The 25,068-nt window shown below is 37.5% G+C and overlaps 1 protein-coding gene across 1 annotated transcript in view; it reads left to right on the top strand.

Annotated features, from left to right (window-relative positions):
- Positions 1-25,068, top strand: part of PROS1 (protein S) — a 96,606-nt gene that overhangs the window by 10,717 nt on the left and 60,821 nt on the right. Inside the window, exons 2-3 of the mRNA XM_069093935.1 lie at positions 1,587-1,611; positions 6,711-6,797. Of these exons, the coding sequence (XP_068950036.1) occupies positions 1,587-1,611; positions 6,711-6,797 (112 nt within the window). The remainder of the gene's footprint in view (positions 1-1,586; positions 1,612-6,710; positions 6,798-25,068) is intronic.

Below are 25,068 nucleotides of genomic sequence, written 5' to 3'. Positions count from 1 at the left end.
AACCTGCCTAGAGACAGCTGGTGGCACTAGCACTAGGTAGTACTAGATACTACCTAGGTAGTACTAGGCCTGGAGTTGAGCTCAAATGTGGCCTCATCAGCCTCAGACTCATGCTAGCTATGTGACCCGGGGCAAGTCAATTAATCTCTGTTTGCCTCAGTTTCCTCAACTAGAGAATATGGATAATAATAGCACTATCTCATAAAGGTTGTTGTGACAACCAAATGAGAAATTTGTAAAAGCACTTGGCATAGTGCCTAGTACACAGTAGGTACTATATAATGCTTATTTTCTTCACTCTCACTTATTTTCCTATATTCTCCCTACATCCCCACCTTCTCTTCCATTTCTCATGGTTTCAGTCCCCATATGCTTATCCTAATCCCAAATCAAGGGATCCTTAACCTGGAGTGTATAGACCCCCAAGAGATGCATGGATAGATATTAGGGATGCATGAACTTGAATGGGAAAAATTGCTTCTTTATTTCTATACTATTACTTTCCTTTGTAATTTTATTTATTTTATGTATTTTGGAACAAATTATTCTGAGAAGGAATCCACAGGTTTAGTCATATTGCTAAAGGGGTCCATGCCCCCCAGATTTTAAGATCCCCTGCACCTTAGGTCCATGGCACCAACACATCCACATCACCTCTTGCCACACCCTTAGTCTCTTTTGCCTTAAACTTTACCCTAAAGATCCTGCCCCAGATTCCCTAATTTCATAAGCCCCATACCTGCTCTTATTTCTTGCACTTCTGATGTCTCTTCCCCAGTCTACCAGAGCTACCAAAAGTGATTAGTAAGTGGAAGAGTCTCAGTTTCCTTTGCTTAGCTACAAAAGCAGAGAACTACTCCTGGCATCTCAAGTTGTAATGCAGTGTGCCACAGAAACATTGTTAGACATGGTGGTAAGGTTTAATGGAATAATGAACCTATTTGGTGGACTGCCATGGGAATCTCACCACTATTTATAACATTTTTTTTCTAAGGGAAAATGCCTTTATAGTTCAAAACTGACTTACAAATAAAGAATATAGACTATTTATAAATTGAGGACTTTCTAAAGATAAAATGATAAATTATTATATACTTTAATTAATGTGTACCCTCATTATTATTCATATTTAACATTTATTGAGCTCAGTTAGTTTGAAAGATATAGCATATGTGATACACCAAAAAAGGCTTTTGTTCATCAGTGATGATGAATGCATTAGATTTAAATAAAAGGGCAGGATCAAGTGAAATGATATTAAAAAAAACACTTTATAAACCTTAAAGCTCCCTAGAAATGCTAACTATTATTATTATTGTATTAGTTAGAATTTTTTTTTTAGGTTAAAAAGGCATAGATTTTTTAATTGATTAATAATGCATTTCAAGTTTATTTGCCATCACTTTGTGTTACTAAACATGTACTTTTGGCTAATTATGATGATGAAATTTACAGTAATATTTCAATGTAAAAATATCAATAATACGCTCTATATTTTTGTTTTATAATTTAAAGGCATTAGATGAAAATTATCACTATAGTTTAATTTAAATTTACTAAGATATATTTTTCTTTTTTTTTTCTAGAACTATTTTTATCCGTTATACTTAGGTAAGTTCACAAGACCATAATCAAAAACGTTTAGAATTAAATGGGATCTTAGAGGTCATTAAATTCAAGCTACTTCCCATTTATTCTTTCTAGTTCTTTCCAATAATCTTGTCACCTGAAGAAGCCATTACATTTTTCTGTCCTTTATCTGTGTTAGATAGTTATACACATTTGGACTTTAAGTTCTCTGTAGCATTTTGGCTAACTGTGTTATGTCTCTTCACAATGCATATAACTCCTTGTAATAATTTAAGAATATGTATTCACTATATATTATAGGATAGATGATTAGTAATAGACCACTCTTATCTAATGTGAAATATGGGCCTCTATGATTGGGCAAGAGGGTCAGAGAGAGGGAAGAGTCATAAGTGACTGAGATTTTCAGTTTGAGAGACTGGAAGGATGGTGGTGTCTTCAACAGAAATAGGGAAGTTTGGAGGAAGAATTTAGGGGAGATGATTAGTTTACTTTGGACCACGTTTGAGGTACTAGAAGGACATATGTGTAGAGGTGTCCAGCAGGCAATTAGGAATATGGGACTGGGCTTAAGGAGAGAGATTAGGGCTAGATATTTCATTTGGAAGGCACCTGTGTGGAGACTGGGAGCTGATGATAACACCAAATGACAGAGTATTCAGAAAGAAGAGTGGAGGACTGAAAAGAGAGAAAAGAGAAGCACTTTGGGGGACATAAAAACTGAAATGGAAGGTAAATGATGAACCAGCAAAGAAATGAGAAGGAGTGGGCAGACAAGTAGAAGACCCAGGAATAAGTGCTGTCATGGAGGACAAGAAAGCAGAGGGTAACCAGGAAGAATGGAGTGGTCGAGTGTCAAAAGATTCAGAAAATTCAAGGAATGAATGAAAAACATGTCTTTACCATGTTCTAAAACACTGTGCCTTAGCACTATGGATACAAATCCAAAAGGAAGAAAATTTCTGCCCTCAAAAGAGGTAACTTATGCTCTAGAAGGGGAAGACAACATATATTAAGGAGTGGTGGTTCAGGAAGGATCTTTTGGTTTGGAAAATCACCAGGATGGTGAGTGAAGCTATTGGGGAGTCAACTGATATGCCCTTTACAGAGGTAATGGCAGTATTGATTTGTTAGCGGTTTAGAGAACAAAGATAGAAAACAGGGCAGGGGGTATGAGTGCAGAAAATGGTAAGGCGATGGATAGAATGGTAATTGGATGGGGTGAGAAGCAATATCTGACTTTTGGGGCTGTCTAGATGTAATGGATAATGTGTTATTACACTTGCTGACTAACCCACCAGAACAGCATGGCCACAGGGTATGCTGAGTGGATTAAGTCACCCAGGGAATGATTTTAGGAGTTCTTCTAGTCTAGAAGGAACAATGGCAGGGCAGATGGCAAGATGATGGCGTGGCTTGGATGGTAGGATGAGAGGAGAAGCATAGTCTGGGATCTTTGGCTGCCTAGATAGGGTGGGCCATGTGTATTTGCACTAGGGGCCTTGCCAAGGACAGCACAGACTTAGGGTGAGGCCTGAGAAAGGATCCTCAGACATTTTGAGTAAGATAATTCACAATGTTTTGTATAGTCGATTTAGGAGAATAGTAAGCTGGATTACAAAGGGGGAGGGGTGAAATGAATGAATGTGAGGAAAGAGAAGCAGTGAGTGTAGACTTTTCTTTCTAACAACCTAGTGGCAGAAGGGAGGAAAGCTTTCAAATAATTAGTTACTGGGGATGTCAGGGTCAAGGAAATGATTTTTTTTAAGCATAGGGGAAATCTGGGCATTTCTGGTAGGTAAGGATAAAGCAGTGCATGTTCAACTAACACTCCCCTTTTCATTAAGTAGTTTCCTTAACTGGGTTCCTGCCTTTCAGGAGGAATCTGGCTACTTGCTCATAGTAGACCAAATCCATAGCAGTCCTTTCACTGACCAAGTCATATACCACTATTCTACAATAGACAGAGCTTTCTGACTCAAAAGTAAGTTTTTCAGAATCTCAGATAAAGTCTCTCTGAAACCCCAATAATTTTTTGAGGTCTCAAGTTTGGCCTTCAAGATAGAATTAACATTACCTTAATGTACTTAAACCCTTAACATAAAATACCCTTGTGGCTGCCATTTGTCTTGAGAGGTGCATGATGATTATGTGTGGTAGGATAAGGTCAATTCAGGATAAAAGGTCTAACTTTGCATATACCAGAGATAATGAAGTGGGTTTTTTTTTAGCCTTTATTGATGTAGGAATTATTTAATATTATTTTATCTTAAGCTTCTTATACTTTTTAAATTTAAATTGTGAACCCTGGAAAGTAGAAAGTTACTACCAGGCATAGGAAAAAGTATCTGTTGATTACTGGCAACAGGTGGGAGATCCAACTAGAGAGCTTGAGTTTTCCAGAGAAAAAAAAATCTCAGGTTAATGGGGAATCTTATGTTGGGAAGTTTGGAACTCAGAAGGAATCATATTTATAGCTGGAAGATATAGATATCATCTACTCATAGATCTAGAGTTAGAAGGGGCCTCAGAATCCATCTAGTTTAATCTTCGCATTTTACACAATAGTCAGTTGGTCTAGGTTGGATAAGGAAAGTGCCATTTAGCTCTTTGCTATACCAAAACCCAGGAGAAAACAAAAAAGCTTTGTTTGCCTTGGGTTTGGAAAAAGATTTTTAAATTTATTTTATCTAGAAGTGTAGAACTTGAATTAGCATTTGCATCCATACAGGATTTCTGACTTTGAAGATAAGACAAAGGAGAACAACCAGGCAAGTGAAGGGGTAAAAATAAAGAGAAAGACCTAGTTCTCTGGGTTTTCACATATGACCAGATGAACTTTAAAATTCTTCTTTTTGACTTGTTATCATAACCTATCTCTAAATTTTTCCTTATAGTGGTTAATATTAAAACCTTTAAAATATCTTCTATTTATGCAATTTGCATGTGTTCTCTCCCATTAGAATATGAATGAGCTCCATGAAGGCAGGGACTGCTTTTTGCTTTCTATGTACTTAGCATATAGTAAGTGCCTGGCATATAGCAAGTGCTTAATAAATATTTGCTAGGTAGTTCAGTGGGTATAGCACTGGCCATGGAATCAGGAGGACAAGAGTTCGAATCCAGCCTCAGACAGTTGACACTAACAGTGTGACCCTGGAAAGTCACTTAACATCAATTGCCTTGCCGAAAAACAAATAAATAAATAAAACTTACTGACTGACTGAGACTGAATGACACCTAAAAGAGGAGTGGTAGGCTTTTTCTAGGGGGGAGAAAAAGAGAAAAATGATAAAGAGGAGGGAACAAAAGCTATAAAAACTTTTGCTTTCTACCACAGGTGAAGCCGGGGTACTAGAAATCAGTTCAGAGAAGAAAGGTGGTGGTACATGAGTGAAGTTAGTCCTGGGACTTGTTCCCGAAAGAAAAAAGGATGCCACATTTTCTTTCTTATACAGAAAACTGAGTGGAACATTTTGGAAAAAAGTTACAACATTATGACAAGGAACTCCCAGAATTTATAACTGGAGGAAAAGGATTTTGTTCCATGATAAAAAAAATTTAGAAGTTATTAAAAATTAGAGGATCAGGAACATCTTGAACTTAGCACCTAGTTAGCAAAAACAGTTAATAGAAGGCTGCCAAATGAAAAGCTTCATCATTTTCCATCCTTTTTCCTTCATTGGTGGCTTACCTAACTATTGCCCATCGGTGTGTACTGAGGTCACCCTCATATGGACAATCTCTTGCTCCCATAATTGGATTTATCTTAAAATTTTGATGCGGAGGCATGTTTGATACTTCTTGACCTAGGAGTATTTTAGTGAATCAGTTAGAGATTAATTATTAAGTGCCTGCTATACATCCAGCCCTATTCTTTCCCCTAGGCTTTAGTATCACCTTTATAACTCTTTTTGACTTTTCAAAGTAGAGATCCCATAGGCATTTCAGAATCATTGTGCTAAAATAGTATTCACATGATACCTATATTTATATGCATCATATGATATATATCCATACTATATATGTGCTTACATACACACATTTGTATATTACATTTTCAGTTGGAGTTTCAAATTGTAAAGGAAAATAGGCTTTAAAGACATACAAATGGTAATAATACTCATTTTTCTGACATCTTTAGGGAATGAGATATTTCTCCCCAAAAAAGATAGTTTTAAATTAACGTCCAGACTTTTCAAAAATTTTAATTATTTTTATGAAAATATTTTACATATATCACTCACCTTGTGCTTTTAAATGGAGATACTGAAACATGGCTTAAATTTTTCTCAATGGCTTAAAGTGATTGTTATAAATATTAGTAACAGTAATAAGTGGTGGCATAGTCATTACATCTGAGACTATTAAGGTTTAACACATTGATCAACCCCATATTATATTATAGTAATTCTGGTTTTGATTAACCCTTGATTGATTTATAGTCTTCCTGTTTTTTTCTATTGTCCTCTCCTCTCCCCCATTAATAATAACTACTCAGTTTGTCAGTTTTTAATAGTTTTCTCCCCAACACTGCTTCTTATTAATTATAAAATATAGGAAAAACATAAGATTTTAAAGAATAACTGGACAGTCAGACTTATTGAATGAATGAGCTTAACATTACACAAAATTTTAAGTCATTAGGTTCTAAGCTGAGGACAACTCCATTACCTTATCTCCTAAAAGTTTTTTTCCTGGCGGCTAGGTGGCACAGTGAATAGAGCACCGGCCCTAGAGTCAGGAGGACCTGAGTTCAAATCCGGCCTCAGACACTTAAAACAAAAACTAGCCATGTGACCTTGGGCAAGTCACTTAACCCCAATTGCCCCTCAAAAAAAAAAAAGCAAAAATAAAGAGATCTTTTCCACTTTTGAGTTCAAGGTTATGCTTCAGGTAGTTAAGATTACAAGCAGTCAGCTGCAGTAAGAGTGGTGTCATGCCTAACTAACTGTCCCATCTTTTAATTTCTCCCCCAGACACTTTAGTTTTGGAAGATAGGTGAAAATCCATGGTAATATTGTCTAATTGCTGAATACTGACTAGGAGCATACTTTTCTGTTTTAGGCACGATCTCCATCATGGATGTCTGGATTGTAAACAAATTGTTGTTTTTATAGGTTGCCTTGGTTCTTTCCGAGTTGGGTCATTTGTAGCAGCACGTCAATCAACCAATGCCTACACTGATCTGAGGAGTTGTGTCAATGGTAAGTATCTGCAGTATTTATTTTATATCAAACATTTAAGTAATAATTCTGTATTAGGAGTTAAATTTTATACACAGAAATATAAAAACATAATTTAAACAATAGCAAATCAGTCTTTATTAAAAAAATTTTCACATTAGCATTGTTGGAAAAAAAGACAAGGAAAGGAAAGTAAAAAAAAATGTCATTGATGAACTCAAAGTCCATCAGTTCTTTCTGGAGGTGAATAGCATTTTTCATTATGAGGTATTTTGAAATGTCATGGATCACTGATTGATGAGAGTAGCTGTCTTTCACAGTTGATTATTGTTACGATACTGCCATAAATACATGATCAGTGTTTAGCAAAGAAGACATTCTAACGTATATTTTCAACTTTTCACTTAACTCTATGGATCAAACAACTTTGCTTTTTTAATGATATTTTTCATATTAAGTTGAACATTTAAGTTATTTACTAAGGTTTTCAACCAATCAGTCAATCAATTCAAGGATTTTATTCTGTGTAGCTTTATTTTGACTGATACCATATAATGGTGTAGGAATTACTTAGGTGCATATATAGAGACTGTATGCATAGTCAATAGCCTTTTAGACTTGGCATCATGAGGATTTACGTTCAAACTCTGAGTCTGATAACTGTATAACTATCTATAAGCTATTTACCTTCTATTAATCTCACTTAACTCATCTGAAAAATCTAGATAGCATACCTGTAGTGATGACTTAGGAAGGATGTTGTAGGACTCAAATGAGATGTATATAGAATGTTATAGAAATCTGTGTACAAATATCTTGTGAGGGACTTTAGGCATTATCAAATTCAACTACTTATCTAATATTCTCCAATTGAATATGTCTAAAACGGAACTCATATTTTTTCCCTTAAATTCCACCCTTCGTCCTAACTTTCCCATTTCTGACGAGGTCACAACCATCCTTCCAGTCCCCCAGGGGCTCAACCTTGGATTTAGCCTCAATTCTTGCCCATCCTTCATTTCTCATACTGAGTCAGCTGCAAAGTCTATCTGTGCAATGTCTCTCACATCTTTTACTTTCCCCTTTTTGATTGATTCTCAAATGGTACGGTTTCCCATTTTCTTATCATTCTGGTCACTGTCCTGTTTACCTTACTGATGTGCTTCCTAAAATGTGGCATGCAGAACTTACCAATTGTAAACACACCAGGATGACACATTGGATAGAATGTATGGCCCAAAGTGAGGAAGACTCATTTTCTTGAGTTCAAATCTGGCCTCATGCACTTAGAAACTTTCAAGCTCACTATAAATTAACAATGTGATATGGCAGCCAACAATGCTAAAAAAAATGATCTTATGTAGGGTCAACACTAAGTGTTTTTTTTTTTTTTTGTGCCAGCTATAGTATGATGAGCAAGACGGACAAAGTATAATTTGTAATTGTGGTCCAGGAGAGATTAATCAATGCAATCAATGTTTATTAATACTATAAGCAAGGTTTTTATAGAGTAATGAAGCAAAGAAGGTAATTATAGGTCACTAAGTTTTCTAATACTGCTTTGTTCAGTTTCACGATGCCAGACAGTGATGTCAAAGTAGGCCTTGACAGTTATCAATGTCCTTGCTGATTTCCAAGCCATATGAATAGTATCTAAAATGTATGGGTAAGCTAACACCTGGCTAGAATCCCAGAACAGGGCACAGCCCTGGATTTCAGATATCAGGCAAGCTCTGATTTACAGCCTCATCACAGAGAAAACCAGGACTGGACAGTACGGACTGTCCACTGAAAAACCCAGAGTTAATTTATCTAGGACCAGCCTGATTCCTGGATCAGGTGTAAGTCTTCATTAAGAGAAACCTAATGATCCAACGTAACAATGTAATAATCTTTCTTTACTTCAGCCTGATGTAAGAAAAAAAAATAGTGAAACATCATCACAGGCAATATCAAAAGTAATATTGCCAATGGTGCAATGCCAAATATGGAACAATAGCTGAATGTCGAGGCAGAGTGGGATGCTGGCTCACTTCTCTGTGTTTTCTTTTTGTTGACATTATTTATTCCCCTAATTTCAATTGTTATTCCTATACAGATGGCTCTCAAGTCTATATCTCTACTCTCAAACTCTTCCCAGAGCTTCAGGACTGTTTCCAGCTGTATGCCGGCTATTTCTATTTAATTATCCTTGGAGCACTTTAAACTCCACATTAAGAGAACAAATTCATTTTTCTTCTAAAACTTGTTCCTTCTTTTCTTTTTTCCCCCCTATTTCTGTTGATAGGATCAATATCTTTCCAATCACCCAGATTTGTAATCACAGAGTTTTGACTGATTTTTTTTCTTTCTTTCATCTCCTGTATACAATCACTTGTCAAGCCCTATGGATTCTGACTCCTCAATAACTTACTTATCAATCATCTCCTTTACATTCTCACTACAACAATCCTACTTGAGAAACAATGTGGTTGAGGTTAAGACAGGCCTAGTTTCAAATTTTGCTCTTGACTCAACTAGTAGTGGCTGTAGGAAAGACACTTAGTTTCTTTTTGTCTGAATTTGCTCATCTTTAAAATGTACGTATGACTTTCTTAAAAGGCTCTGATGAGGCTCTAATGAAATAACCTTTGTAAAGTGCTCTGCAACCCTTGAAGTTCTGTGTGCCAGTTGTTATTATAATGCGTCGCCCCCTTGGGTTGGGCAGTTCCCTAAAGGACAGTTTCATGATACTCCTCAGAGACCTCTGAGCCAAGATACTGAGTAAGATGGATACACTTTTGAAGAGTAGTTCCAGCAAGATAGGTCAAGATATGGAAAGGCAAAATTTTGAATGTCAAAGAGGAAATCTCCCTGGAGCTGCAGATAGGTGGGAAACGTGTCTTTTGACTTCCAGTGCTTGCAACCATAAAGGCTACTAAGAGCAGAATCCTTTAGTGAGATTATTCTCTCTCCTACAGTTCTTAGATAAGAACTCCCAGAGAACTCATTTATACTTGTGCATTCATTTATCTATTTTAATCTGTATAACTTGTCTGATTTCTCTTTATTGCTTTCTTTGATAAAGATATTTACTAGCTAATTGGTGATAACAAACTAAGTGCTAGCTTCCCCTTAAGAGTGACCAAAGAAGCTTTTATTCTGAACCCCTCATATCCTAAACTACCCTCATAAACTATCCCCTAAACTACAGTATATGAGGTGTGGTTGATATATTTCTAGTCAAGATGCTTCTTGGGGATAGGTGAGTGAAGGAATCAGCAACCAGCCATAGCCCTTCCCTTCCTTTCCACAATGGTGGAAATTGTAGTCTTCCTTGAAAATAGTATGTACCAAATATCAGATGAGATATCTCCCCATGCCACCCATGGGTTACTTAGCTTTATGTTTGAAAGCTACCAACCATACATAGTTTATGTTATTTTTATAGTTCAGCTTATCATCTCTTTTCACCTAGACTACTGAAATGTTGTTGTCTTTTGGTCATTTGGTCATGCCTGACTCAGTGTGACCCATGGACTTGGTTCATGGGATTTTCTTGGCAAAAATACTGAAGTGGTTTGCCATTTCCTTCTATAGTGTGTCCCCATTTTACTGAGAAGGAACTGAGGCAAATAGGGTTTAAGTGACTTGTCTAAGGTCAACACAGCTAGTAATTGTCTGAGGCTGGATTTTAATTTAGAGCTTTCTGACAGCAAGTGCAATGCTCTATCCACTGCACCACCTAACTGCCAAGACTTCTTTCTGACTCCAGCCTCTCCTCCCCTTTTACTGCTGGCATAATCTTCCTAATGTGCCCTGCTGATCATGTTCAGTTAAAAACTGCTAGTGACTCTTAGTGACTAATGACAGAATAAAGTAATAACACTTCATCCTGGCATTCAAAGCTCTCCATAGCCCGATTCTAATTTATCAAGCTATGTATGTCTCATGCTACTTCCCTTTCACATGTTTAAGCGAAACTGAGTATTTTCCATTAACTGTTCTCATCCTGCTCTATTTTGTCTATGTGACTTCCCATGTCTGAAATGAGAGAAGGAAGGAGGAAGAAAGATTTTCTAGGCTCAACACCCATGAAATGTCCCTCATGATTCTTTTCCTGACTTTTCTAATTGAAAATGACTTCTCCTAACTAAAATTTTCATAGCATTTTACCTGGATGGAACTAGCTTCTCTTATGTCATTAATTGTGTATATATTCTCCTTCTTCACCAACCTTCCAAATTAGACTTTTAGCTTCATGAAAACAGAATCTATATTTCTTTTTGTATTCCTAGTACCTAGAAAAGTATCCTGCTCAAAATAGGCACCTATTAATATTTTGTGAATTATATTAATACAGATAAGGCAGGGGCTATGGGATACTGAAATAAAGGAAAGGTAGTACTCACAGAGCATGCAGTTAAAAAATCAATCGATAAACATTTATTAAGCATCCATTATATACCAGGCACCGTTTTAAACTCTGGGGATAGAAAAAGAGGTAAAAGACATTTCTGCCCTCAAGGAACTTAGAATTTAATGGGAGAGACAACACGAAAAGAAATGTATACCAAGGAAGGTATATATATATATATATACACACATACATACATACATACATACACACATATATATGTATATATATATATATATATATATATATGTGTGTGTGTGTGTATATATATATATAGGCTTCCTATAAAAGGTGGGATTTTAGTTGGAACTTAAAAAAAGCCAGAGAGGTCAGTCACTGGAGTAAAGGAGAGAGAGCATTCTAGGCATGGGGGCTAGCCACAGAACATGCCTGGAGCTGGGAAATGGAAAGTCTTGTTTGTGGAACAGCAAGGAGGTTGGTATCAAAGAAATACACGGTGGCATGCAAGGATAAGAAGACTGAAAAGGTCTTTGAATACCAAACACAGCATTTTGTATTTGATCCTGGAGGCAACAGGGAGTTATTGGGAGTTTATGGAGTTGGGGTGTGTTGTGGTAACAGTAGTGTATGGGACACAATAAATCACTTATCCAAAGAAACAAAGTCAGAAGCAAGCTTGAGACAAACACGGAAGCTTCATGATCAAAATGGGGGGACTGGAGGGGGGGGGGGGGGCCCGTCCTTCATGGAGGAACTCTGAATGAAGGAAGTGGCTGATGCATGGAGGGGAAAGGGTTTCTCTCTCTGTCCCTCCCCTCTCTGATCCCATTGGATGAGGGGAGGGCTTACGATCTCAAGGCGAGAATAGTGCAGAGGACGGAGGGGGAAGGGCTTGGACAGTCCTGCCTCCTATTGGTGAGGGGGCAGGATCCTTCCACTGGTGGGGTCATCTCTCATCCTCATTGGTGAGGAGGTGTGGCCAGCACTTCCGTGCATAAATTGAGGAGGCCGCGAGCATGTTTCCTGTAGCCATTATTCTCTTCTCTCATTGGGTGAGAGATGAGGTCACCTTTTGGACTATTCTTCTCTCCCATTGGTTGGGAAGGAAGAGTTAGCTGTCCCTGTTCTCACTGTCTAGTCTCCCGCATCTTGCTCTGCTAGCCTAGGTGCCTCTTGTACAGAGGTCTCGGGCCTTGAGACAACTGGTGGGTGCAGCAAAAAGCTAGAACTCGCTGGGAGAAAATGGGTTTTACAGAGAATTTTTTTTAAAGGAGAAAGGTGCCGGGGCAAAGAAGGAAGGGGAGAGGGGGTCCCAGGTTTTGTAATTCTTGAGAAGCCAGCACGCTGTCTCTGAGAAGTCTTCACCAGACGCATTTCACTCAGTAGGATTGGATTTTTAGGAGAATCACTTTAGTAGTTTAATGGAGGATGGGTCGGAGTGGAGCGAGAATTAAGGCAGAAAGCTTCCCACGTAGACTCCTATAGTAGTTTAGGCGGAGTAGTGACAACATCAGAGAAGATAAAGGGGAGATAGGCGAGATCTTGGAAAGGTGAAGTCAGCAGACCTTGGTAACAGATTGGATTGGATGGGGCGGGGTGGGGTGAGATGTGGTGAGGAATCCCGACTGACTCCTCGGCTATGAGCCTGTGGGCCTGGGAGGATGGGGTTGCGCTCTACAATAATAGGGAAGGGAGGGGAGGGGAAAGTTTTAGGGGAAATATAGTGAGTTTGATTTTGGACATGTTCAGTTTGACATCTATAAAAGGTAAATTCAAGCAGGGGTTTGTGTTAAGGAAAGAGTCTTTTTTTAAAAAATTAATTTACTTTTAGTTTACAACATTCAGTTGCACAATCCCTTGAGTTTCAAATTTTCTCTCCCTCCTTCTTCCCCGTCCCCCCCCACCCCCCATGGCCTCATGCAATCAAATTTAGGATCTACAAATACCTTCACTTTAAACATTGGTCAGGTTGTAAAGAAGGATTATAACCAATGGAGCGAACAATGAGAAAGGAAACAAAACAAGAAAAAGAGATCAAGTAATTTACTCCACTCTGCATTCAGACTCTGTAGTTCTTTCTCGGATGTGGATACCTTTTTCCATCATGAGTATTTTGGAGCTGTCTTATAACCTTGCATTGCTAGGAGGAGCCCAGTCTATCAAACATAGTCGTCACACATACATTGTGTCTGTGATTGTGTACAGATTTCTCCTGGTTCTGCTCTTCTCACTCAACATCAGTTTATATAAATCCAGGTCACTATGAAGTCTGTCTGCTCCCCATTTCTTATAGCACAATAGTATTCCATTGCTTTCATATACCACAGCTTGTTTAGTTATTCCAAGGACAGAGTCTTAACTTTTCAAAACCAAAGAACAGAATAAGTTAAAAGTTTATAGGATAGACAGGTTGCCAGAATTTCATGTATAAAAGTGTGACTAAAATATTCAGTTATTAGGATTGTGGATAGAACAATGTGCTGAAAATCTAATGGAGTTCAGTCTGTTTGAGATATATGCATTGGGCAAAGATTATAAACTCATAGATTTAGAGCCAGAAGGGACCTTGGAAGTCATTGAGTTCACCATCTTATTTTATGAGGTAAGAAGGCATAAAATATTAAGTGACTAGTCAAGTTCTTGTGACTTGAACCCAGTTCTGCCTTACTCCAATTACAGTGCCCAGTCTACTATAGCACACTCCCTCTTCTTAGGTTGGACTAGATGACATCTGAAATGTTTCTCAACTCTAGGTCTATGCAGGTCTATCCAGACCTTAGTACAGTGGGCAGCACATAGTAAGCACTTAATAAAAACCCACTATCACACTTGAGCTTACTTTCTCTCACACTCTCAGATTCTACCACCCCCCCAGCCAGGTGGCACAGTGGAGAGAGTTCTGGACCTGGAGTCAGGAATACCTCAGTTCAAATCTAGCCTCAGAAGACACTCTATGTGTGATTCTGGCAAGGCTTCGGTCTCAGTCTTAGTTTCCTCATCTGTAAAATGGGGATAATAGTAGCAACCACCTCCAAGGGTTGTTGTGAGTATAAAATGAAATATTTATAAAGAACTTTATAAGCCTTAAAGTTCTGTATAAATATTATGTATTACCGTGTTTCCCCGATAATAAGACACTGTCTTATTAATTTTTTTGGACAGAAAAACACCAGAGGGCTTATTTTCAGGGGAGGGCTTATTTTAATGAACATTGACAGCAATTCTAATAAACAGGTAAATGTGAACAAAAAAATGTACCTTTATTCAATAAGCAAATCACTGGGGAAGAACAGGATGACGCGCTCACTGCTGCAGCTCTGATTGGATGCAGCTTGGAGTGCGGCGTGCGTTTCACCGAGAGGGGGGGGGACAGTGCATACAGAGGGTACCGTAATGTAGCGTGTAGCGCAGGGGATCACCTTCACTACAGTAGCAATCTCAATAGGGCTTATTTTCAGGGGAGGGCTTATTTTAGAGGAATCTTACACAGTAAGGGGAGGGCTTATTTTCGGGATGGGTCTTATTATCGGGGAAACACGGTATTATCTCTTGTCCTCTCCTCCCCCGCCTCATCCATGAATTTTGTAATAAAAGGACACTCTTGAATTGTGAAAGAGTTAACCTATAGGAGAGTCCCACTTTAAAATTTTACTTCCGTATTTCTCAGTGGATATTCCCTCCACCAACATGAATCACAATGGCTCTATGACTTAAGAGTTGCTATGGTTGAAAAATCCATCACTATATGGCTAGTCTTGTGATGAGTCTTACCAACATAGCTTGACAAGTTCTCAAACATCAGATATAGAGCCTTTCATCAAGCCTGTGCTTGAAGTCTTTTCAACTTGATATTACAACTCCAAATAAATTATTTGGGGGAGTATATTGAAGAAGACAACCATGTCCTTCCACAAGACATTTCTTGGACACATTGCCCCATGCAACATGGGTCTGGCACAATATGACAATTCTTTTAATTCTTCCGCCCCCCTGCCCCCACCCCAGTCATAGTTTATGTTGTTGGGAGGGACCTTAAGAGATCAAAGGATATGCTAGAAGGATATGATAGAGCTAGAAGAGTTTAGAACTCATTTAGTCTTTCTTATTTTACAGACGGGAAAGTTCTATCTCTGAGAGAAGTGACTTGCTCAGTCACAGAGTTAGTAAGTAGTAAAAACAAGATTTGATTTCAGTGTATATGATTTCAAATTCAACATTCTTTATATATTGCCTCCCCAATCCCCTAGTTAATTTTTCTAAATGTTCTCATAATTATTTCAATGGCATGGATTTTATTTTTCAAAGAAAATTCTTAGGTCAAGAAACCAATTTCCATTTTTGTGGAAAACCTAATTATATGATATAACTCTATTCCCAAATCATTATTCAAAATGAGATCTCATGCTGAGCATTGTGGTGCATAACCACAATCCCAGCTGCCAGGCAGGCTGAAGCTAATAGATCTCTTGAACTTGGGAGTTCTGAGCTACAGTTGGCTATGTTGATCAGGTGTTCCAACTAAATCCAATACCAGTATGGCAATGTCCTGGCAAGGAGGTGAGGGAGAAGAAATAGAACAAGTTAAACACCCAGTATTGATTAGTGGGGGGATCAGGCCCATGAGTTAGCCCCTACATTCCTGCCTGGGCTTGATATAGATGGGGAGACCTAGCCTTTGTAAAAATAAGAAAGATTGGGCTTCTGCTGCCAAGACATAGAAGTGAGGAAGAAACTCCTTGGAGCTCAAATTCCCCTCCAAACCACCTTGTAAACTGACTCAGAACAAATTTAGGAGTGGGGAAACAACTTACCAGCATAGCAGGAAAAGTCTATCTCATGGGGAGGGAGGGGAGCCCAGTTAACAAGCAGCAGAGGCGGGCTGCACCCCAGGGTGCCTACAGCAGTTTCTCAGCCCTAGGGAAATACACCAGCAAGTCCCTGGCCCTGTGCAAGCCCACAGTCCATGAAGCAAGTCAGCAGGTTGTTTGTCCTTCATTTTCAAAGAGGACCATGACATCAGGAAAATGATGACATGACTTGCAGTTGACTTTGATTTGACTAAGGGAGGGCTGTGCAAGGTCACCAACCTCACTTTCTCCTCCAGAGCCATCTGGATCCAGTGACAGATATTCAGGATGACTAGAGATGACCCAGGATACAATGGGACACCCTGGCCCTTTTAGGCTAAGTCCTTTTCAAGTACTCACTTAGGGTGAGGTAACGCCCATTTAGTGAAGAGGCCTCTTTAAGAAATGAGTCAAGGAATGGCCCCTTTAATTAGCAAAAAAGAAAAAAAATATCAAGCTGGGAGGGGCAGACCCTCCAGGTTACTGTTCCAAAGAGAAACAGTTATTGACATTCACTCCAATTCAGGAGGACCCAAAAGACAGCCATTAAGTGGAGCTTGGGCAGGGACCTATTGTGGTCCAATATATGAACTTCAGAGTAAGCTTGGGTTTAAGGTTTTGAGAAAGAAAGAAAAGGACAGAGACAGAAAGAGAAAGAAGGAAGGAAAGGAAGGAGGGAGGGAAGAAGGAAGGGAGGGAGGGAGGGAGGAAGGGAGGAAGGGAGGGAGGGAGGGAGGGAGGGAGGGAGGGAGGAAGGAAGGAAGGAAGGAAGGAAGGAAGGAAGGAAGGAAGGAAGGAAGGAAGGAGCCAGCAATAAGGCCCTGAGCCCCAACTCAAAACCGGGGGACAGCACAGGAGCAGATCCCAACTCTCACATGAAAATACAATGTTACAAAACAGGCACAAAAATAAGCCAAAAAAAAAATACTTGACTATAGAAAATGGCTATGGTGACAAGAAGGATCAAGTCAATAACTCAGAGGGGGACAACAGTGTCAAAATGACTAGATGTGAAGTCTTAAAGAAAAATACAGATTGGTTTTACTCCCCAAAATAACTTCTCTTAGAGCTTAAAAAAGATTTTAAAAAGCAGAAATTCTTAAATTTTTTAGGAAATCAGAAAAAAAAATGGGAAAAGAAATGAGAGTAATACAAGGGAATTAGGAAAAAAAAGAGTCAACAGTTTACTAAAGAAACACAAAAATTGGAAAAAAGACATACAAAACTTCACCAAAGAAAATAACTCCTTTAAAAATAGAATTGACCAAATGGAAAAAAAGTTAAAATAATGCACTAAGGACAATAATTATTTAAAAATTAGAATTGGGGAAGTGCATGCTAATAACTACATGAGACATCAAGAAACAATAAAACAAAATCAAAAGAAAAAATAGAACAAAATGTGAAATTTCTCATTGGAAAAATTGACCTAGAAAATAGAGTTAGGAGAGATAATTTGAGAGTTATTGGACTGTCTGAAAACCATGATAAAAAAAAAACCTGGACCACATCTTTCAAGAAATTATTACAGGAAACTCCCCTGATATCCTAGAAACCAGAGGGCAAAATAGAAATTGAAAGAATCCACTGATCCACCACTTGAAAGAAATCCCACAATGAATACTCCCAGAATATCATAGCCAAAGTCTAGAGTTCCCAAGTCAAGAAGGAAATACTGCAAGCATCCAGAAAGAAACAATTCAAATATCATGGAGTCACAATCAGCATTACATGGGATTTAGCAGTTTCTACATTATAGAACTAGAAGGCAATATGATATTCTGGAAGGCAAAGGAGCTAGGATTACAACCAAGAATTACCTACCCAGCAAAACTGAATATAATCCTCCAGGGGAAAAAACGATAGTGAAACAGGATTTACAAGCATTCCTAATTAAAAGACCAGAAGTGAATAAAAAATTTTATCTTCAAATATGAGAGTGAAAAGAAACATAAAAAGGTAAAAAAAAAAAGAAATGAAAGAGAAAGCATAAGAGCTTCAATAAAGTTAAACTGTTTATATTCCTACATGGCAGGGTGATATTTGTAATCCTTAAGAACTTAATCACTATAAGGGCAATTAGAAGGAGTATACATCATCAGAAGTCCAGGTGTGAGATGACTGTGATGTGATGGTATCTAAAGAGCAAAATTAAGGGGTGAGAGAGATTTCACTGGGAGAAGAGGAAAGAGGGAGACAGAGGGGGTAAATTATCTCACACAAAAGAAGCATGAAAGAGCTATTACAGTGGAGGAGAAGATTGGGTGGGAGTGGCAGCAAAGCTACTCTCATCACAACTGGCACAAATAGGGAATAACATACACACTCACTTGTGTATATATGTATATATATCTTACCTAATAGAGAAGTAAAAAAAAGGGACAGGAATAAGACAAAGAGTTTGGGGGGATTGACAGTAGGGAGGGTGCATTAGAAGTAAAACACTTGTGAGAAGGACAGGGTGAAGGATAAGAGGGAGAAAAGGATAACAAAGGGAAAAATAGATGGAGGGAACTGCAAACTAGTTATCATAATTATAAATGTGAATGGAATGAACTCACCCATAAAAAGGGAGGAGATAGCAGAATGGATTAAAAACCCTAATCCTACAATATGTTGTTTACAAGGAACACATTTGAAGTGCAGAGACACATATAGAGTAAAGGTAAAGTGCTGGAACAACTGAAGTAAAAATAAAAGAGGGGTATAGCAATCATGATCTCAAAAAAAGCAAAAATAGATCCAATCAAAGGAGATAAGGAAGGAAATTATCTCGCTAAAGGTACTATAGATAATGAAGTAATATAAATACTAAACATATGTGTATCAAATTGTATAGCATCTAAATTTTTAAAGGAAAAGTTAAGTAACAGGAGGGAATAAACAATACAATTTTATTATAGTGGGGGACCTCAACTTTTTTCTCTCAGGACTAGATAAATCTAACCAAAAAAAAAAAAATAAAGACGTTAAGGAGGTGAATAGAATTCTAGAAAGTCTACATATGATATATCTTTGGAGACAACTGAATGGAAATAAAAAGGAATATACATTTTTCTCAGTAGTATGTGGCACCTACACAAAAGCTGACCATGTATTAGGGAAAAAAACTCAAAGCCAAATGCAAAAAATCGTTATCTGTATTGATTATCTCAATATTAATTATCTCAATAGATACAGAAAAGACTTTTGACACAATACAGCACAAATTCCTTTTAAAAACACTAGAGAACATAAGAATAAATGGAACTTTCCTTAAAATGTTACATAATATCTATCTAAAACCATCAGCAAATATTATCTTTAATGGAAATCAGCTAGAAACCTCCGCAGTACAATCAGGGGTGAAGCAAGGATGTTCATTATCACCACTATTATTCAGTATTACATTGTAGCAATAAGAGAAGAAAAAGACATTGAAAGCATTAGAATAGACCACAAAGAAACAAAACTATCACTCTTTTCAGATGATATGATGGTATTCTTAGAAAATTCTAAAGAATCAGCTAAAAAAATTAGTTGAAATTAATAACAACTTTAGCAGAGTTTCAGGATACTAAATAAACCCACATAAATCATCACCATTTCTGTATATTACTAACAAAGTTCAGCAGCAAAAGATACAAAGAGAAATAACTTTAGAAACAGAAAATACTTAGGTGACTATCTGCCAAGACATATGAACATAATTACAAAACACTTTTCACACAAATACAGTCAGATCTAAATAATTGGAAAATATAAATTGCTCATGGCTAGGCCAAGCCAATAGAGAAAAAATGACAATTCTATCTAAATTAATTTACTTGTTCAGTGACATACCAAACTGCCAAAAAATTTTATATACATAAAAAAATCATAGTAGAATTAATCTAAAATAACAAAAGGTCAACAATATTAAGGGAGTCCATGAAAAAAAAATTGTGAAGGAAGGTGGTCTAGCTGTACCAGGTCTCAAACTATATTATAAAGCAGTAATTACCAAACAATTAAGTACTGGCTAAGAAATAGTGTGGTGGATCAATGAAACAGATTAAGTACACAATACATTATAATAAATGACCATAGCAATCTAGTACTTGATAAACCCAAAGATCCACCCTTTTGGAACAAAAACTAATTATTTTGACAGAAACTACTGGGAAAACTGGAAAATAGTATGACAGTAACTAGGTCTAGATCAACATCTCACATAGTATACCAAGACAAGGTCAAGATGTGTATAAAATTTAGACATAAAAGGTGATACCATAAGCTAATTAGGAGAGCATGAAACAGTTTTAAATGTTATATTTATGGATAAAGGAAGTATTAAGGAACAAACAAGAGATAGAGAGCAAGAATCATTTTGATTATCATATTAAAAAGTTTTTTTGCACAAACAAAATCAATGTAACCAAATTTAGAAGGAAAGAAGAAAGATGGGAAACAATCTTTACAGCAAGTGTCTCTGAAAAGGCTTCATTTTTTCAAATATAGTCAAATTTATAGGAATACAAGCCATTCCCCAATTGATAAGTGACCAAAGAATATAAACAGTCAGTTTTCAGGATAAGAAATCAGAACTGTCTATAGTCATATAAAAAATGCTCTAAGTCAGTATTAATTACAGAAATGCAAATTAAAACAATTTTGAGGTACACATCACACCTATAAGATTGTCTAACATGAGAAAACAGAAAAATGATATATGTTGGACAGTATGTAGGAAAACTGGGACACTAAGGCACTTTTGGTGGTGTTGTGAACTGATCCAAGCACACTGGAGATCAATTTGGAACTGTGGCTAAAGGAATATAAAACTTTACATACCCTTTGACCTAGGAATGCCAGTACTATGCCTGTATCCCAAAGAGATTTATTTTCTTTTTTATTAATTATCTTTTAGTATTTAATACTCATTTCAACAAGATTTTGAGTTCCAAATTTTCTCGCCATCTCTCCCCTGCCCATTGCCCTAAGACAGCATGCATTCTGATTATCCCTTCCCCCAGTCTATGCTCTTGTCTATCATGCCCCTTATGCCCCTTATCCCATTTCCCCTTACTTTCTTGTAGGGAAAAATGGATTTCTTTTTCTTTCCTTTTTAATTTAAATTTATTTATTTGCTTTTAGTTTTCATTATTCATTTCCATAAGATTTTGAGTTACAAATTTTCTCCTCATCTTTCCCCTAACCCCACCCCAAGATAGCAAGCCTATTGAATACCCCTTCCCCCAATTTGTTCTCTCTTATATCCTCCCTCATCTCACCCCAACTTTCTAGTATGGCAAGATGGATTTCTATATTCTAGAGCCTGCATATCTTATTTCCTAGTTGCATGTAAAAAAATTTGACATTTGTTTTTAAATTTGTTTTCCAGATGCTTTTCCTTTGTCCCTCCTCACCCAGCCCCACTGGGAAGACAAGCAATTCAATATAGGCTGTACATTTGTATTTGCACAAAACATTTTCACAGTAGTTACATTATGAAAGACTAACTATATTTCTCTCCATTCTATTCTGCCCCTCACTTACTCTATTTTCTCCTTTGACCTTGTCCCTTTTCAAAAGTGTTTGCTTCTAACTACCTTCTCCCACAATCTTCCCTCCCTTCTATCATCCCCCCTCTACTATCTATCTATCCTCCCTTCCCCTCTACTTTCCTGTAGGGTCACATTCCCAACTAAGTGTGTATGTTATTCCCTCCTCAAGTCAAATTCAATGAGAGTAAGATTGACTCATTCACTTTCACCTTCCTGCTCTTCCCCCTCCATTGTAAAAATGTTCTCTTGCCTCTTTTATATGAGAAAATTTACCCTATTTTATCTCTCCCTTTCTCCTTCTCCCAATATATTCCTCTCTCACCTCTTGATTTTATTTTTTAGGTATCATCCCTTCATGTTCAACTCATCCTGTTCCTCTGTCTCTATATATATTTCCTTCAACTATCCTCATACTGAGAAAATTCTCATGAGTTGCAATTATCATTTTTTCCATGTAGGAATGTAAATAGTTCAACTTTAATAAATTGCTTTTGATTTCTTTTTCCTGTTTACCTTCTCATGCTTCTCTTGCCTCTTTTATTTGAAAGTCAAATTTTCTGTTCACCTCTGGGTTTTTTCATCAAGAATGCTTGAAAGTCCTCTATTTCATTGAACATATTTTCTCCTGAAACATTATACACAGTTTCACTGGGTAGGTGATTCTTGGTTTTAATCTTAGCTCCTTTGAGCTCCACAATATCTTATTCTAAGCCCTTCAATCCCTTAATGTAGAAGGTGCTAGATCTTGCGTTATCCTGATTGTGTTTCCACAATACTCAAATTGTTTCCTCCTGACTGCTTGCAGTATTTTCTTCTTGACCTGGGAACTCTAGAATTTTGCTATAATATGCTTAGAAGTTTTCTTTTTGGGATCTTTTTAAAGAGATGATTGGTGAATTCTTTCAATTTCCAATTTGCCTACTGCTTCTACAATATCAGGGCAATTTTGCTTGACCATTTCTTTTTTTTTTAATTAAAGTTTAATCTTTTTTTTAACTTAAAAGGAATCTTATTTCCATCTGATTTTTTTTGTTGATACCAGTAAATTTATTTTTTTTAATTTTTTAATTTTTTTTATTATTTTGTTTGTTTCCTTTTAGTTTACAGGATTCAATTCCACAATTCCTTGAGTTACACATTTTATCCCCCTCCCTCCCCCACCCCCCCATGTTGGCTTATAGTCAAGTATAGGGATCTGTAAATATTTTCACATTATACATTAGTCAGGTTATAAGGACAGATTGTACCAGCTGGAATGAAAAATGGTAAAGAGGACATAAAACCAAATAAGAAATTCCAGATTGCTCTCCAGAAAGGCTAGATCAGTTCACAACTCCACCAGCAATGCATTAGTGTTCCAGTTTGCCCACATCCTCTCCAGCATTTGTCATTTTCCTGTTTTGTCATCTTAGCCAATCTGACTGGTGAGATGTGATATCTCAGAGTTGTTTGACCACTTCTTTAAAGATGATATCTAAGCTCTTTTTTTGATCATGACTTTCAGATAGTCCAGGAATTTAAAATTATCTCTCCTGATCTATTTTCCAGGTCAGTGGTTTTTCCAATGAGACATTCCTCATTGCTTTCTAGTTTTTTTCATTTGTTTGGATCAGTTTTAAAGATTTCTCATAAAGTCATTAATTTCCATTTCCTCCAATCTAATTTTGAAGGAATTATTCTCTTCAGTATGTTTTTGAAATTCCTTTTCCATCTGGGAAATTTGGTTTTTTAAGACATTCTTCTCCTCATTGGCTTTATGGACCTCTTTTGCCATTTGAGTTAGTCTGTTTTTTAAGGTGTTATTTTCTTTAGTGTATTTTGGGTCTGCTTTAGCAGGCTGTTGCTGGGCTTTTCATGAATTTCTTGCATCCTTCTCGTTTCTCTTCCCAATTTTTCCTCCACTTCTGTTACATGATTTTCAAAATTCTTCTTGAGCTCCTCCATGGCCTGTGACTAGTTCATATTTTATTTTGAAGCTTTTGATGCAGGAGTTTTGACTTTGCTGTCTTATTCTGCTTCCATGTTTTGATCCTCTTCGTCCCCCCGCCCCCTCCCCCCCCAAAAATTCTACGGTCTGATTGTGCTTTCTCTATTTGTTCATCTTGCCAGCCAGTTGCTTGACTTTTGAGCTCTTTGCCATGGTAGAACTATGCTTCCAGAATGGAGAGAGCTGTGTCCCAAATTTCTGGGACTTTGCACAACTATTGTCAGAGCTAAGAGGAGGGCACCCTCTCTATGGCAACCACAAGTTCTGGCACACTGGTGTTCTTCACCCCAGGACCACCACCCGAGACTGTGACCCAGATCCATGCAGGTTAAAGCAAGAGCAATTTCCCTTTGAATGGTCATTTGGTTCTCCTATGATCTGGAGGCCAGAAGCTCCAGAGGCAGCCACATGGTAGCAGCTTCAGCTGCTGCACTGCCACCTCTGCTTCCCTGGAGGCAGGGGCCAGACCACTCTCTTCTCTCATCCAGTTCCAATAGAATTCACTATTGACCTTTTACTTTGTCTTTGCCATTTATGGGTTGAGAAGTCTGGAAACTGCCATAGCTGCCATTGATTCACTTTCCTGAAGTCTGCTCTGGCCAATCTTGACCTTCCTAGGTCTGGGCCCGGCCCACAGAGCTAATGTGGGACTGTGCTCAACTCCCAGCCTGGTGTGATAGACTCTTCCTGTTGGCCTGCCAGGCTTCTTTCAGTGGGAGATTTATTTCTCTCTGTCACTTTGTGGGTTCTGTAGCTCTAAAATTTGTTTAGAGTCATTTTTCTATGGGTATTGGAGATTGTTGGAGTGGGAGCTCAAACAAAGTCTTGCTTTTCCTCTGCCATCTTGACTCCTGCAAGATAGATTTCTAAACCCCGTTGTCTGTATATCTTATTTACCAGTTGCATGTAAAAACATTTTTTAACATTTGTTTTTAAAACTTTGAGTTCCAAATTTTCTCCCTTCTTCCCTTTCCACCCACCCTTATTGAGAATATAAGCAATTCAATATAGGTTATACATGTGTAGTTTAGCAAAACACTTCCATCATAGTCATGTTGTGAAAGGCTAACTATACTTCGCCCCATCCTATCCAGCCCTCCACTTATTCTTCCTTCTCCTTTGATCTTTTCCTTTTTCAAAAGTGTTTGGTTCTGACTACCCCCTCCCCCAATCTGCCCTCCCTTCTATCATCCCCCCCCATCCCCTTCCTCCTATTTTCCTGTGGAGTAGCATGAGATTCCCAATTTAGTGTGTATGTTACTCCCTCCTTAAGCCAAATCCAATAAGAGTAAGGTTTACTCATTCCCTCTCAACTCCTCCCTATCCCCTCCCATTGTAAAAGTCTTTTCTTCCTTCTTTCATGTGAGATAATTTACCCCATTCCATCTCTCTATTTCTCCTCTCAATATATTCTTCTTTCTGCCCTTAATTGTATTTTTAGATATCATCCTGTCATGTTTGACTCACCCTGTGCCTTCTTTCTTTCTTTCTTTCTTTCTTTCTTTCTTTCTTTCTTTCTTTCTTTCTTTCTTTCTTTCTTTCTTTCTTTCTTTCTTTCTTTCTTTCTTTCTTTCTT

This window comes from Petaurus breviceps, unplaced genomic scaffold (assembly GCF_028583685.1).
Source record: "Petaurus breviceps papuanus isolate PSGF00001 unplaced genomic scaffold, PetGlider_PUasm1.0 213, whole genome shotgun sequence".
Classification (NCBI taxonomy): domain Eukaryota; kingdom Metazoa; phylum Chordata; class Mammalia; order Diprotodontia; family Petauridae; genus Petaurus; species Petaurus breviceps.
Note: the sequence above shows the minus strand (reverse complement) of the source record. Positions and strands in the feature narration are given on the sequence as shown.